Source organism: Colobus angolensis, unplaced genomic scaffold (genome assembly GCF_000951035.1).
Source record: "Colobus angolensis palliatus isolate OR3802 unplaced genomic scaffold, Cang.pa_1.0 Scaffold136, whole genome shotgun sequence".
NCBI lineage: Eukaryota > Metazoa > Chordata > Mammalia > Primates > Cercopithecidae > Colobus > Colobus angolensis.
Genome location: NW_012114444.1, coordinates 1080676 through 1096038, shown reverse-complemented (window position 1 = coordinate 1096038; position 15363 = coordinate 1080676). Strand labels below are relative to the sequence as shown.

The 15363-nt window shown below is 62.2% G+C and overlaps 2 protein-coding genes across 2 annotated transcripts in view; one reads left to right on the top strand and one right to left on the bottom strand.

Annotated features, from left to right (window-relative positions):
- KCNQ2 (potassium channel, voltage gated KQT-like subfamily Q, member 2) overlaps window positions 1–10732 on the bottom strand; it is a 60713-nt gene extending 49981 nt beyond the window's left edge. The window contains exons 1-2 of the mRNA XM_011934541.1: window positions 10660–10732; window positions 7008–7127 (exon numbers count right to left, since the gene is read on the bottom strand). Of these exons, the coding sequence (XP_011789931.1) occupies window positions 7008–7127; window positions 10660–10732 (193 nt within the window). The remainder of the gene's footprint in view (window positions 1–7007; window positions 7128–10659) is intronic.
- Window positions 1–15363, top strand: part of DNAJC5 (DnaJ (Hsp40) homolog, subfamily C, member 5) — a 1035873-nt gene that overhangs the window by 479408 nt on the left and 541102 nt on the right. The gene's annotated exons all lie outside the window — the stretch shown is intronic.

Genomic DNA, 15363 nt, shown 5'->3' with positions numbered 1-15363 from the left:
CCGCCCCGCAGCGGACACTGGCACAGCAGCACCCCCCCCGCCCCTCCCAAGACCACAACCCACAGCCTGGTCCTGCCCTACCCAGGGGCCGCCCCGCAGCGGACACTGGCACAGCAGCACCAGGAAGGCCCTCACCCTCGGCTGCCCCCACAGGCTGGTCCTGCCCTATCCAGCTGCCGCCCCACAGTGGACACCGGCACAGCAGCACCAGGAAGGCTCTGTGTCGGGCACCCCAGGAAACACTGGCTGCCCTCACAGGCCCACAGCTTCCAGCTCGAAGGCACTGGCCCCGAGGCACCGTCACCAGGGGGCCTCGGCCCCGCCCACGTGGGCGACCCAGAGGCCTCTGCCCGGACCCCGAACCGAGGCCCAGGCAGACAAACCACACGCAAGGGACGTCCCATTTCCAAGCCGCGATTAATTTCCCGTGCTCGTTGGCCAAGTTCTTCAATTAACTGAGCCCTGGGAAAAGTGTGCAGACATCTCGTGCGCCTTCTGTGTGCGATTCTCTGTCTGCCTAATGGGGTTTTCTCCAGACTCTCAGCGGGTGGGAGCAGGGGAGGATGGGGGGGTCCTTGGCTTCCCAGTCAGGAGCCCGGAGGCTTGGGAGGCGGGAGGGGCACAGCGGGGACACAGAGGGCATCACACACCACAGGAGGGGCTCAGGGACCCAGCTCAGCCCAGCAGAGCCGCACATAATCCGGTGGGCGGCTTCCCGAAGGACGCACATACGGGGGCGGGCGGGGGGCAGCTACAGGGTACAGGAGTTGGCCACAAGGGGAGAAGGGGAAGGGCATTCCCAGCAGAGGGAATGGGGAGGGATGGGGAGGCCTGGAGAGAGAAGGGCAGGCGTATCCACGTCCCATGAGGATGAGGCTGCCCAGACTTGAGAACAGGGTGGGGTGGGGGCAAGGACAGCCCCACAGACTCGAATTCTGAGTCCTTGGTGCCACATCCAGGAAGGCAGCTCCTCGGGCTGCAAGGAACCTTCCTGTAAATTAAAAAAGAATGAGGTCCAGATCCTGGGTGTTCGGGACTCAGCCTGCTTCCTAAGGTGGCTCCGACCAGGCATCTCGGAGCATTCCAGAAAGCCTGCAGACGAATGCCCCCGGATATGGCCGAGATCTGCGGCTCCTCCCAGCAGGCATGAATCGGGAAGAATAAAGCCAGAATTCAGGGAGAAGATGAATCTCGCAGCCAGCCCCTCAGAAGGCTCCGGCTCCTTCCAGCTCAGCTTCCGCCCGTCTGCCCCCGCCTCGCCGGCCCGCAGACCCTGCACGGAGGAAGCCGCTGCCCCTCCCGCCGCAGCCCCACTGAAAAGTGCAGGCAACAGCTCCGAGTTTTGTTTTTTAAGTTTTTGGAACAGATGGCACAGATGGCGTCGCCGGGGGCGGCCAGTGCAGGGGAGGCAGAGAGACGGACGCATGAGAAGAGCCGCAGAGGAGGGAGGAGGTGGCATGGGGGGCGTCTGGGCCCGTCTGGGGGACACAAAGGCCCCGCTGCCTTGGCCATGGCTCCAGGCCCCGGGACAGAACAGGGAAGAAACCTCCAAACTGATGGCTCCCGAATGGACTGGCCAGACATCCGGTCGGCTGAACTGTGGGGAAGACACAGGGGCCTCCAGGCCTCCGTCCACACACCGCGGTGTCCCCAAGACATCCACACTCAACGCCCATCTTAGAGGATGGGAAACTGAAGCTCACGGAGGCGGGTGAGGGCCTCTGCCTCTGAACCATGGGAGAGGGCGGCAGGAGACCCCGATGGCATCCCCCAGGCCTCGGGAGAGGTGGCTCCCGGGAACGCTGGGACACTCCCTGCCCATGTGGCCTCAGGGTCCGGGCACGGCAAGCGTCCAGATGTGGGACACTCCCTGAGGGCCAGCCACCAGGGGCCTCCCAGGGCGGGGCCATCACCCCCTCAGACCAAGGCCCACAGTGTGGGTACAGCCCCTCCCACACTAAGCCGGGGAATACAGCCCACCACGGGGCACTCAGCTGGGGTCTCGCTGGCTCGGCAAGGGCTGCCCGCCCCCTCCTCCCAGGCAGTGGCCAAATCTGCAGGGAAAGAAAGAAGAGGCTTCCTACAGGAGGACGGGGGAGGATGAGGGGAGGACGGCAGGAGGACGACGGGAGGACAGTGGGAGGACCCAGCAGCTTCTCTGAAGCCCAGAATTACAACACAAAGGGTTTCTAGGCTAATTATGATAATGGGTTCAACTTCAGGAGCTTCCCTGGCAGCCGTTGCCAAGGAGACGAGGCAAGTAGCTGGTCCCCAGCCCCAGATTCGGGGAAAGAGTCAGGGTGGGGGCGGGGAGAACCCACAGAGCCCTGGCACCCACCACTGAGCAGAGGGCGACAGCTGGGGCTCACCACACGTCCCTGATGCACAGCCCAGCCCCGTGCCCATCAGACAGCCCCAAATCACGAGAGGCCATGGCAGGGATCAGGCACCCCGAATCCAGCCACAGCCTGAGCGTGGAGCAGGGGGGTCCCCTCTTGGGAACGGGGATCCAAGAGCAAACAGGAGAAGCTGGGCAGGGAGGGGCCCGTGGGAGGTGCCAAAGGGTCACCAGGCCACAAAGGGTGCCCAGTTAAGGCCAGACCACAGTCCTGGGGCCCCCACCGCTGGCACCCACAGGCCATGAGATGCAAAAGCTCCTCTGCTCACGGGGCCCCCCACCTCCGGAGATTCCTCTGCTCACGGGGCCCCCCGCCTTCCTTCCCCAGTCTGGTTGAAGGGGATATTTCTTTTCTGGGAAAGCGTGACAAAGACACCACCACCCCACTCCTCACTCACTTCACGCACTTGGGGAAGAGGACTCAGCGGAGGAGGGGCCAGGGCCCTCCGAGGCCAGTCCCACAGCCAGCCCCCTCGCTCTGCGACCCTGGATCCTCCGGTCAGGACCCTGCCCCAGCGGCTGACTCCGAGTTGGCCGGGGCTGTTCATCTCATCTTGCGTATTTAGTTAAATGAAAATGGAACATGTGAAGGATGGGCGGGCAGAAGGGAAGGCGTTGCCGCCTCGCTGCCACCCTCAGCCCCTGCCTCAGGCAGAGCTGGGGTTGGGTCAGGAGGGGCCCTGACATCAAGACCCCACTCCCAGCCCCACAGGCTAAGCTTCTCAGCACACCCACGACTTGCCAGGAGGGAAGCAGCCCTACAGTAAGGAAGATGCTCACATGCCCATTTCACAGACGGGAAAACAGAGGCTCTAAGGAGACTCTCAGAGGCCCATGTGCGGACTGGCTGGAGCAGGCTGCCTGCACAGCCCCCACCATGCACCCCTCTCCCACTGCAGGGGGTCCTGGGGGGTCCCATGCGGCCTCCTTCAGAAATTCCCTGTCCAGAATAGGGCTGGGAGCCCAGCAGGGCCCCGGGGGTGAGCAGGAAGCCAGCGTGAGGCGGGAGCAGGCACCAGGTCCAGGACTGCTCGAGCCTCCCTGGGGGCCCCGCTCATCTCGTCCATTAGGCGGCCGCCGCGCTGCAACCTGGAATCTAATTTCACCGTCTAATGAACTGCTCTGTTTCCAGGACACACAACACCTCCCACCTCGGAAGTGACGGGCGCGGGCGCTGCTGACAGAGTCCAGGCGTGAACCAGGCATGAACCAAGCATGATGGATGACCACAGACCGCCAGGGCTGGAGGGGACACAGGCCACACTCCTGCAGAGCTGCACATGGAGACCTCTCGCCCCATGCTGGGCACTGCGTGGCTTGCACCTGCCAGGCCGGGGTCCACCCTCATTCGGAGCTTCTGGCAGCACCTAACTGAGCCAAGGCCATGGGGCAGGGATGGGAGGTGGGCCAGGTGGGACCAAGCCTCCCAAACACTGAGTGCTCAACTGGACCCTGACAGGCCACAGGTCAGGAAGTCTCAGGCCCTCAGAAGGCCCAGTTGCTGGCCTGGTGCTCACAGCCTCCAAACGGCCTGGGCCTGCCTGTGCCCACCTGGCACCTACAGCCCTCCTTCCAACATCCCGGGCAGGAGGCACTCTCAGGGGGGCTCTCGATGCCCCCCACTCACCATGGCCCCAGGATGGCCACTTCCCTCAGCTAGCTGTGGCTCCCTCGGGAACGGGAGCAGAGGAGCTGGAGGCGGGGTCCTGCCCACCTCCCGCAGCAGACGCCCAAGGCTTACAGGGACCCCCAGCCCCCCAAAGAGTACCACCCCCAGCCCCCAGCACTGCTGCAGCAACCACAGGTCCTTCCAGGGCCCTTTGCCCCGGCCCAGAAAGAGGGGGCGTCCACCGTGCACCCCAGGGGCTCTGGGAGCTGCAGCTGTGGGCGGACTCCCAGGCCCTGGCAGGAAACCCGCTGGCTCAGCACGCAGTGAAATCAGCTCCCCGGGCACTGCCTCGTGACTTAGCAGCACCTGCTCACAGTCCCTGGAGACAGAAGCTCCGCAGGGCTCATTTGTTCTCCATTAGTCACCTGTCCCACCCAGACCACAGATGCTGGACAGAGACCCGGTAGGTGCACCAAGAGGGCTGGCCAAAGTGCCCAGCCCAGCCCCATGCAGAGGTCCTGGCTCTCCCTCCCGGACCCTGCAACGCCTGTCCCCCGACCTCCCTGGGCTTGCAGCCCCTGGCCTGGGGTCCCCTGGAGTTTGCTCTGCCTCCCAGCATGCTCCGGCTGCCCACTCTCCACTGCCCCATTCCAACCCACAGAGCCCGCAAAGAAGCGTCCCTGTACCAGCCACTTCGATCCCAGAAGCAGGCGGAAAAGCTGGGTGGGAATGGCGGGCGGCATAGGCGAGCCCCAAGCCCTGAGGACAGACCCCGCCCTGGCCTGGCCCTCGAGGCCTCTGCAGTCCCTCATGGTGGACCCCACGCAACCCATCCACCCTGCTCCCGTCCTGCCCTCAGCAAGCGCCCTCCCTGCCTCAGGGCCTTTGCATGTGCCCTTCTTACTGCCTGGAATCCTCTCCTACCCACAGGTCCCCGGGCCGCCTCCTCATCCCCCAGACTTCAATCTCAGGTCACTTTCTCTGACAGGCTGCCCGACCCTCCCTTCCCTAGGCAGCCCCCAACTCTCTCTGGTGTATTCTCTCCAGGGCCCTGGGCCCGACCAAGCACTGTCCCCCAGGGTGGGGTCTGCTCGCCCTCCCAGAGGCAGCACCCCCACATCCTCTGCTCACAGTGGCCCCAAGTGCCCAGCCCAGAACCTGCACAGAGGGGTCACCCCACATCCAGGCAGGCCCCCGAGACAGCCACGCCTAACCCCCACCGAAGCAGGCCAGTGCCCTCAGCTGGTTCACAGCCTACAGCTCCAGCCCCTGGCCCCTACAAACTTCCTAGTGAGTGCTCTCTCTTGTCCTCCACTTGCACACCTCTGGTGACGGAGGGCTCACCCCACAGAAGGAACCTCGTTCTAACACAAGCCCCTCCTGGGCTAGCCTGGGTCCTCCCTCTCCCCTCACCAGCCTTCCTGGTCAGGGTGGCCTCATGACCTAATCACATTCAGGCAGACCCAGGGCCTGCAGGACGGCCTTGGATGGGACACACGTGGATTCCCCAAGCCTCAAGTGGACACGTCCCCAGGACAGCTGTGGTGTCAACATCCATGCAGGGACACCGCACAACACGGGGACTCTGTTGTTACGCGTGACCACAGGTGGCTGGACAGGCGCTGCGGTGGCCCCAGGTCAGAGACAGGCTGACCACCTGGCACGCGAGACTCATCTTGCCCATGAGAAGTGCAGACAGTATGCCGCTAACACTGCAGAGGGACGGGGACGCCTGAATCCTATTCTGTTTAGAAACGCACAGGTGGGCACAGACAACCGGAAAGAAATCAGAAAAAGCAAATGTCCTTCCCTGTTTTCCACACTTTCCCAATCTCCTGCAGTGAATGTGCTTATTTTGTAATCAGAAGAAAATAAGCCACGATCAAATGTTTCTTTAAGAAATGAGGGTGGCCGGGTGCAGTGGCTCACGCCTGTAATCTCAGCACTTTGGGAGGCCGAGGTGGGCGGATCACGAGGTCAGGAGATCGAGACCATCCTGGCTAACACGGTGAAACCTCATCTCTACTAAAAATACAAAAAATTAACCGGGCGAGGTGAGGCAGGAGAATGGCGGGAACCCGGGGGGCGGAGCTTGCAGTGAGCTGAGATCTGGCCACTGCACTCCAGCCTGGGCGACAGAGCAAGACTCCGTCTCAAAAAAAAAGAAAGAAAAAAAAAAAAGAAACAAGGGCGGCAGGGGCCGCCAGACCCCCTGGCCCTGACAGACGCAGCCCTGTCCACCCACCACTCAGGCCAAGGCCCCCCTACTTTCTTCACGTGATCTTAACTCAGCTCTTGGCTAATTAAACGGCACCCGTGGGAAGGGATGGTCTCGGATAAGCTGGCTCAGTGTTAACTGTAAAGCGGAGAAGCTGGCCGTGTCCCTTGCCCCAGCAGCCACCCCCAATCATTCCTTGGGCAGGCACCTCCCAAACACCAGCCCCTTTCCCAAAGCTGCCCAGAGGCGAGCCAAGCCCCTGACTCTATGGCCTGGGCAGATGCCAACCAAGAATGAGTCACACAAAGGGACCCTCTGGCCCACAAGGAGACATAACTGCAGCTCCTGGTCAGGACCACGGCCAGCACCCGGCAGCCGGCCTCCTCCCCCATCCCCAAGAGTGGCCCCAGCGCCTGGACAGGTAGGAGGGCAGAGATATCACCTACCCAGGGAGCAGGGAGGAGGCAGCACCTACCCCAGGGAGCAGGGAGGGGGTGGCGCCTACCCCAGGCCGTAGGGAAGAGCCGGCACCTACCCCAGGGAACAGAGCATCTGCCCCCACATCAACCACCTGAGCAGTAGGCAGCCAGCAATGGGGCCCCAGAGTCTCCTTTCCCTGCACACACCTCCTGTCTCCAGCCTGAATGGGTTTCCACAAAAATGTAACTTTTCAATGACAGGAAAAGTGAGTGTTAAACTTCTCTGCATATCTGGTCCTTTGGGATGAGAACATTTTTACAGCCACCAGGAAGCTTCTAGGAATTCATCCTGCAGACCTGCACCTTGCGTGACGATGTGCACGGAGCCCCCACGTGGCACCGTTTGCAGCGGGAAAGTCCTTGCACCTGCTTCAAGGTCCATCAGTGCGAACTGGTCAGAGAAGTCGTGAGCAGCCGACGGACCTAGAGGGGGACAAGCAGGGAGAGGGGGCCACAAGCACAAGGCAGGACACGGAGTGACTCCACACATGTGAAAAGAAATGAGTGAACACACATAGACATACACGTGCCATACCACGGCACGCATGCAGAGAACAGCTCCAGGAGAGGGGCCATGGCTGACCCAGTGAGGAGACAGGGCAGCACAGAGGGGCAAATCATTCTGGCTGGATGTCATTTTATATATTCCAGGGTTTCCATGGGTATCTTTTCTGAGTGTGTGTGGCTGTGTGTGTCATGTGAACTTGACCTGTTCTGGAAGAACGGGTAAGAAGGGGGTCATCTCCCAGCTACTCAGGAGATCAAGGCAAGAGGATCGCTCAAGCCAGGAGCTCCGGGCTGCAGTGAGCTACAATCACACCACTGCACTCAGCCTGGGTCACAGAGCGAGACCCCTACTCTTAAAATAAATAACAGAATACAGACATCAGGCCCTGCCTGGCCCTACCTGGTCTACAAAGGGGACTCCAGTCTGCCTCCTGCTCTGTCCTGGGGTGACGCTACCCAATATCCCTGCTTCCCTGACCGCCCTCCTCCAGGGGAAGGAAGCCCAGTCGGCCTAGTGTTGCTGCCTCTTCCCTGGGGCTCAGCCTCCACGACAGACAAACTTTAAAGTCCCACACACGTGCCTTCTGCGCCCTGAGTCCCAGTTTAGAGCCCTACACTGCACACAGGGGCAGAGACACATTAACCAGGCGCCCGCGGCCTCCCGCCCACAGCCCCTGGGGCAGGCATCCCAACCTCTCATCCCTGCCCGAGGCTTCTCCCCACCTCCCCCCAGGACGGGGATCCAGGGAGAAACTGGCCTTTTGCTCCCACTCACCCTTCCCATGTGTTTTCCAAGACTAAACAGAAAAGCAAAAGCTCGAAAGTTCTCAGGTTTTCAGCTTAGGTCAAGGGTAAGTGCTCCATGGGGAGGAACAGAACTAGAGAAGACCTGGAGGACGAGATGGGGGCAGGCAGAGGCAGCAGACGCCTCCACGCCACAGATACGGAGGAAGAATCTAGAAGGAGGCTCCCTGCAGGCCGGGAAGCCTGGAGCCCAGCCCTGCCACACCCCCAGGAGCTGCCCGTCCGCCCCCACTGAGATGATTCAGAGATGGGAGACTCCGAGGTCCAACCGACTCCCGGCCAGACTCCCTGGAGCAGCCACTGCTCTCCTGAGTGTCCACAAAGCCACTCCCAGGAATCCAAAAAAATTAAAGACCTCATTGTATTCAAGCTGGGTAGGCAGCAGAGCCTGAGGACAGTTCCAGAGCACGTCTGGAAAACATCCTCATCCTCAAAGCAAGGCAGCCACTGTCTGAAAACCGCCACTTCCTCTTCGACGGGCCACCCAGCATCCCGTCTGGGGCCAGCACAAGTTGCTGGCACTGGGCTGGGAGCTCTGGGCAGCTGGTGGCCAGGGAGAAGTCTTCTCGGAGGCCGGCCTCTCCATCGAGCTGACATCTCCTGCAGGGGATGGAGGGCCGCCAAGTGCCCCGAGGCCTCGGGCAGGTACCTTAGCCTCACCCACCCCAGCCCCTCACCTGGCACAGGGCCTGTGGTTTAGATGGCAGAAGGGACATGAAGCTCTGTGGAGAGCTCGCGTCGCCCCATCCTCCACCACACATCATCCTGGGGACCCCCGTGCAACACCCCCCACGCACGGCACCTGCACCCCAGAGCTAGGAGCCCCTTCAAGACTGAAGCCCCCACCGGGGCCGCCTAACCCCACAGAGAGCCCAGCACAGGCCCACTGCTAACAGGAAGAAGCACCTGTACTCTGGCTCCCCGACGCTGGAACGGGGACCGGCTCCCCTCTCCGCAGGAAAGGGCTCCCAGAATCCAGCCACTCGGTGTGTGGGGGCAGGAGCCCCGCTGACTTAGAAACAAGTGGCACAGGGATCAGCGTTCAGACTTGCCAGCCAATCACCCACAGCCCCGTGCAGACCCTCCCCAGTGGGACCGAGGGGGCTCTCCTGCCCTTCGCAGGGGTGTCTCCCCCACGCGCCCCCAGTCCCATCCTCTCCATGGCTCCAGATGCTCACAACCCCAGAACACTCGATGGGACAACTCAGAGCAGGCTACTCACAAGCTCACCAAGGGCACTCTATTTCAGAAGCGCCTCCTCCTGGAAATGTCGACCCTGAAGCTCTCGCTGGGAAATCTCTGGCCTGGCCCCCGGGAAGTAACAGGCGTGGGTCTGGGGCTGAGGCCATCCCAGCAGCTCTGTGGCCTGCCAGACCTCAGAGCACTCCCGTCAGGGGCGACAAGAGCCAGAGAGCTCTTCAGCCCCATGTCCTCCTGGATGAATTAAAAGCACGACCCATCCCAGCTTCAGACAACAAAATGTCTAACCCTCCATTTCCCAGACTCCAGACCAACCCATTTGCTAAGTAGCGTCCTGAGTCACTCCCTCCTCCAGCTCTGCGGGTACGGCTTTCTCAGGCTGCAGGGGAAACAGACGGGCTTCTCAGGGCCCACCCGCCTTGCGCTGGCGGCCTCCAGCACGCACGCCCCCCTCGCCCATAGCCATCAAGGACAGAGCCCCGTCCTGCAGGGCCCCGCCGCTCTATCACCTGCTGCTGAGGCCAGCGGTCGGCAGGGCCCTGCCACTCAGAGCCCACCAGGGAGGCAGGAACCAGAACCCACTCCGAAATCAACACAGCAAGCTCGGCAAACAGGCCGGTGAGCGTAGGGGTCGCACGCAGGGGCCAGTGGGAGCCATTTCCAGAGAGTTCCTCAGGGATAAGCTCAGATCTGCAGACCCCTCCTCCTTCGACCTTGGACCTGTTAGCCGGGTTGAAGAGGTGCTGCCCACCCTATGCAGGACACGCTTCCTCCTCTGAGCATGTCCAGGGCCTCCCCTCAACAGAGGCGCCGTTTTGAGACTCCCAGAGCGGTCAGCCAACTGTTGTCGGAAGGCAGAGCTGAGCTCCAGCCCTGCACAGGGCATCCCGGTTCCGGACACAGCCGTTTCAGCTGGCCGCTCCGTGGTAAAGGCGGCCTCATCGCCGGGCCCGTGTCCGCGCGGAGGCCTCCCAGCGGGTTCTCTGATGCGGTCTGCGTGGACACTCGACGCTTACACCGCAGCCTTCACGGCTTACGGGGTTCACTGGAAAAAACCTGCCCACAGTGGTTTTTCAAGCCAAAGATCATTCCTGTCCTCCAAGCCTCAACCCTCAGGACGCTGGGAACACGCCGGAAGCCACAAACAGGAAGACAAACCCCAAACACCCGGCACACACAGGGCAGGCAGCCTTCGTTCCGGGGAAACAGCCGGCCAGCCCCATACGACAAACAGGCAAGCTTCCGACGCCCGAGCCTGGGCCTCGCGCTCCAACCCACAACCTCGCCCTCAACAGCAGCGCAGGCCTCTCCGTCCCAGCCCAGCCGCTGACCAATGGGACTGAGAATAGGCTGGAGGGGTGGATGGCAGAGCAACGCCGTCCCTGCTCCTGGCCTCCACGCTTCGTCTGGGGTGAGGCCTTCCGTTCTGCTGAAGGCGCCTCACGGTCACGGCGATGACGGCTACGAGCTCGGTGAACGTCGCGGGCTTCAGGCGTCGTGGGGAGTGACTCGCGCATCGAATCCCGGCGGCGACCGCAGGACAGACGCAGAACGGTTACCCCCACCACGCAGATAAGGAAACGTGGGTCTAGGATCCCAACGCTGGCCAGTCTCAAGACAGGATCCAGCCAGAGCCCCAGCCCCGCCCTCCCCGAGTCTCACTCCCCACAGGCCACGCAGGGCCTTCGGAACCGTCTTCACAGGTCACAGCGGCACAGGAGCATGTCTCACGTGGGCGGAGGCCCAGAGGGGAGCGGGGCTGCAGAGTGGACAGCACACACACCAGCAGTTTCCCGTCTCAGAGCTGCCCGGCACGCACACGGGAAAATACTTAGGACGACCCCCGGAGAGGTAACGCACTCGGCTCTGTCTGTGATAATGAGATGTCGGACACAAGGCCAACGTCTCTCCCGAGGGACATCGCAGGCATCACCCCACCATCCTCGTCCCCCATCCTCCCAGAACGGGCACATGGCTCTCGCCTGAGCCTTTAATAGGACACGGCCTGCCCAGCCGCTGGCCCCAGTCCAACCTCAAGTGGACACTCGGAGGGCCCAGGGCACAGGCTGCCCCTCCCCAGCCTCTGGGCAAGGCAGCTCGGCCATCCCATATCCCTTCTTGCCAGATTCAAGGCCCCCCCAGGTCCCCCTTGGTCCTCCAGACCTGCCCATTTTCCTAGAAGGGAACTCACTCTGTGTAGCAGATTCATCTCCCCACACTGGAAGCAGCTTCAGGCAGAGGCCAGCCCAGCTCCTCTACAGCTGCGGAATGTCACTCCTCCAGGGCTTGGGCCAGCCTGGCTCTTCGGTGACTCTGGAACGTCATTCCTATGGGGCTGAGGCTGGCCCAGCTCCTGTGCGGCGATGGAGGCTATGGACTGTCACTCCTACAGGGCAGAGGCTGGCCCCGTGCTCTTGCGAGCAGCTACAAGACGGACTTGCTGAGTGTGCACACGGGGGCATGGATGCGTCAGGAGCACACGGACTAGCGGAGATCCACAGACTCATTCGTTTATCAACTAAAACAAACTGGGAAAACCTCTATGTTAAGCCACTCTCCACCACTGGACTCAGCCTGTGCCCTGAGAAGTGACCACAGCTCTGAACACTCCAGGATTTAAGCGTTTTCAAAACTGGAGACAGGACTCCCACGTGGTCAGCATCCTGGGGGTCGAGAATCCTTAGTGCCCAGCAGGGCCCACATCCAGGGCACCGGCGCCTCTGGAGAGACCGCATCTCTGCAGAGATTGGCTTGCAGCGATTTCTAATAAAACGGATTTCCTCTGCTCTAACTGTGGAATGATCAGGAGGAGCATTCCTGCTTACCCGTTAGCTCCCATCCTCTCGCAGACGCAGAATGTGCACAGAGACTGACTCCACCTCCACTGTGTAACGAGGCAACGTCACGTACAACATCTTATCACTCCAGAGTCATTTCACTTTAAATTATTTGGTGAGGGACAGAATCCTGCGAGGAAGCCCAAGACCTCCCGAGGGGCCCAGGAACCAGAGAAGTCCAGGTTTCCCCGGAAACCACAACTCTCCAAGGCTTTTTCACCTTTTGGGAAATTTCCATAAGATTTCCTACCCAGGAGGCTGTGGGAAGAAGCGGAATGTGGCCGTTCAAACACTCAAGTCTCTTTCTTGGCACAAAATGCTCCGTCAGCAGAGACCGGACCCTGGTCCTGCCAGGGCCCCACTCTGTGCTGGGTAAAGCCCAGGCCTGCACTCACCCCTCAAAGCAGCCTGACCAAGAAGAGAGTGCCGGCGCCTGCTCACCCCAGCCAGCCCTTCAAGGGCTCACACCAGCCTCAGAGCTGAACGCAGGGGTGGGAGAGGGGCCTGGGCGGCCTGTGCTCAGCACCATCCGAGTTATCCAGGACTGTGAGGGGAAGCGCCTGGGCCTCGGCAGGAGGGGACTTGAACATAGGCCCTCCAGCCCCGGGCCCCTCTCTGCAGTGAAATGGGAGATAGCACCTGGTCAAGCAGCCCAGGGCCATAGGCCCCTGCAACCCTGGACCCCATCTGAGGCCTGGCCCAAAAGCCAAGATGGCACAGCAAGCCCCACGGACAGGCCCTCCCTGGTGCCAGAGTTCCCATCTGGCCTATTTTAAACACAGCTTCACCCTGGCCATTCAACGTGGCTGGGCTGCTGGCAAGCTCAAGCAATATCTGCACCCCAGCTCTCTTCTCAGGCTGGGACCCCTCCTTTCAGTTAAGCAGGACGACTCTGGAGCTCATTCAACCTTCCTCTGCCTCACTTTCCCCATCCACAGGGACGGGGCTGTGTGACCCTCTGGCAGGCTGTAACTGAGGCCCACACCCACCCAGTGGGAACAGAGTGGACACGTCCAGTGACCCACGTGGGGATCCTGGACGAGGAGATTCAAGTCCGTGGTGCAGCAGTGCCTGGCTCCATCCTGTGCACAGATGGGCAGCAGGAGAGATGCTGGAGCCGGGGATTCAGGCTCCGAAGGGCACCCCCATGGTGCTCTGGCCCAGAATCCCCCACGGCAGCCCCAGGCACATCATCTGCTGAGTTTGGGCCACTTCTGCAGCTCACACTCCCTTTGGGAGGGTCTGGGAGAGGTGGGCCGGCACGCCGCCCCCACCAGGCAGAGAGCAGGTCTGACTCAGGGAGGCCCTGTCTCCGGAATCTCTGGGAACGCACCAGGCAGCGCGAGCGGAGACCGCAGCTCCACACGGAGGAGCAACGGTGGAGAAAGCCCCTCTCTAACTCAGTGCTGACGTCTCCACCTCCCCAGAGCCGGGGCAGCAGGGGCCTGGCCTGATGCTTACCAAGCCCTGGGGCCATAGGGCAGCAGCCACCGCCCTCTCTACTCCAGACAGTGGCCACCCCGGGTCCAGCAGGGCTGCCCAGAGAGGTTCTCACAACTTGACCTCTCCGAAGCCAGACGCTGGTGGCAACAGGCAAAAGGGAGGTGGGCCTGGGGACCTGTGTCCAGCCACAGCTGGGTGCGGCAGCACAGGGAGCCCTGGCCTTCCCCCCACTCCCAGCTGCCCCAGGCCCAACTCAGCTCCATCTCCGTTTAGCTGATGAACAAACAGACCAAATGATGCCTAATGCACAACCCGGCCAGTCCATGCCGGGCCAGGCGGGGGACACGGGGCCATCGGGCCTCCCAAGTCGGGGTGGAGGCTGCACCCCAAGGGTGGGCTGGGCCATGGGGACCGCAGAGAACTCCACACCAGGGGTCTGGGGGCCGGGCGGTGAGTTGCACCCCTTTCACAGAGGGCACTGGGCCGGCCTGGTAGAGTGGGATGCCCCCCAGCAGCGGGGCTCACAAAGCCCTCGAGTGAGGAGCAGCTGTGCCGATGTTACCCACAGAAAACTGAGGTTTGCAGAGGTTCTGAGACCAGCCCCCAGTGTCCAACCCGGGGCAGGATCAGAGACCCTGCTCTCCAGCCCTGACACTCAGAAAAAATCCCGCCCACGGCAAAGGAGCTGAGGAGAGCCTAGGAGCCGGGGCTCAGGCAGGTTCAGGGAGCTGCATGCCCACAGCAAAGGAGCTGAGGAGAGGCCTAGTGCAGGCTGGAGGGCGGGGGCGTTCGGAGTTGAGGGTGTCACCTGAAGCCCCCACAAACTGCTGCTCTGTAGACTCTATAGAGACTCAGGGTTGTCAGGAGGAGATGGCTCAGACCCCACATGTGCAAGCGCTCCCCATGCTTCACCCCAGTTCTGGACTGCCACTCTCAGGAGGCAGAGACAGGAAGGAGAACAGAGGGGCTGACCCACGCAGGCCCAGGCAGGGGGCGGCCAGTGGAGAGCTGCTGACCCAACAGGAAACCTCAGGAATAGCCAGGCTGGGCCCTTGGATCATGGGCTCAAAGCAGAACAAACCCCGGGCAGCACCATGGGTCAAACGCAGAGTGGGGCTCTGGCCACTGAGGCCATCGGGGCAGGAGGGCTGTGGGGTGGGTTCTGTCCTGTCCTCATCCCAGGAGTCACCTTGGGCCGAGACCTGGCTGACCAGTACCAGCCCTCCAAAGAGCCCCTTCGGTCCCCAGCCAGGTGGGGGCCATAAGGAGAGGCCGTTCCTGAGAACATAGAGGCTCATCCAAGGACCTGGGCATGGACCCTGGACTGGAAAGGCCAGACTCACCTCCTGGGGGCGGCAGGACCTCCAGGACCCAGGAGGTGGGAGAAGCCTCTGCTTGGGGATTCCCGGGCTGGATGCCCAGGGGCCCTCCACGGAGACACCCTCCCTGCAAGCGGCCTGGCATTTCCCTCTGGGATCTTCTCCCTACCCCAGAACCCTCCCATATCACAGCCCACGGAGGGTCTGCTGAGGGCACACTCAAGGCCACACACACGCTGGGGCACACACACCTCTCGGCCCAGGTGGGCGCCCGGCCAGCTTGCGGCGAGTCTGCCCCTCAGTCCCATCCCAAAATGCCTCTCACACAAAATGGCCGGTCCCGGAGCTCGGTGGGTCCCTTGTTCAGCTGGGATGGGAGAGCAAGCGCCCTGGCGCGGGGAGGCTGTGCACACTCGCCGCACAGGCCGCACGCGCAGCGGGCCGTGCAAATTCCACACGCGAACACCCAGGTGCACACGGACGCAGGCTTCGGCCGCCCCCCGCCAGCCCTGCCCCAGGAGGCAGCCGTGCCCTGAGCCTCGCCCGGGG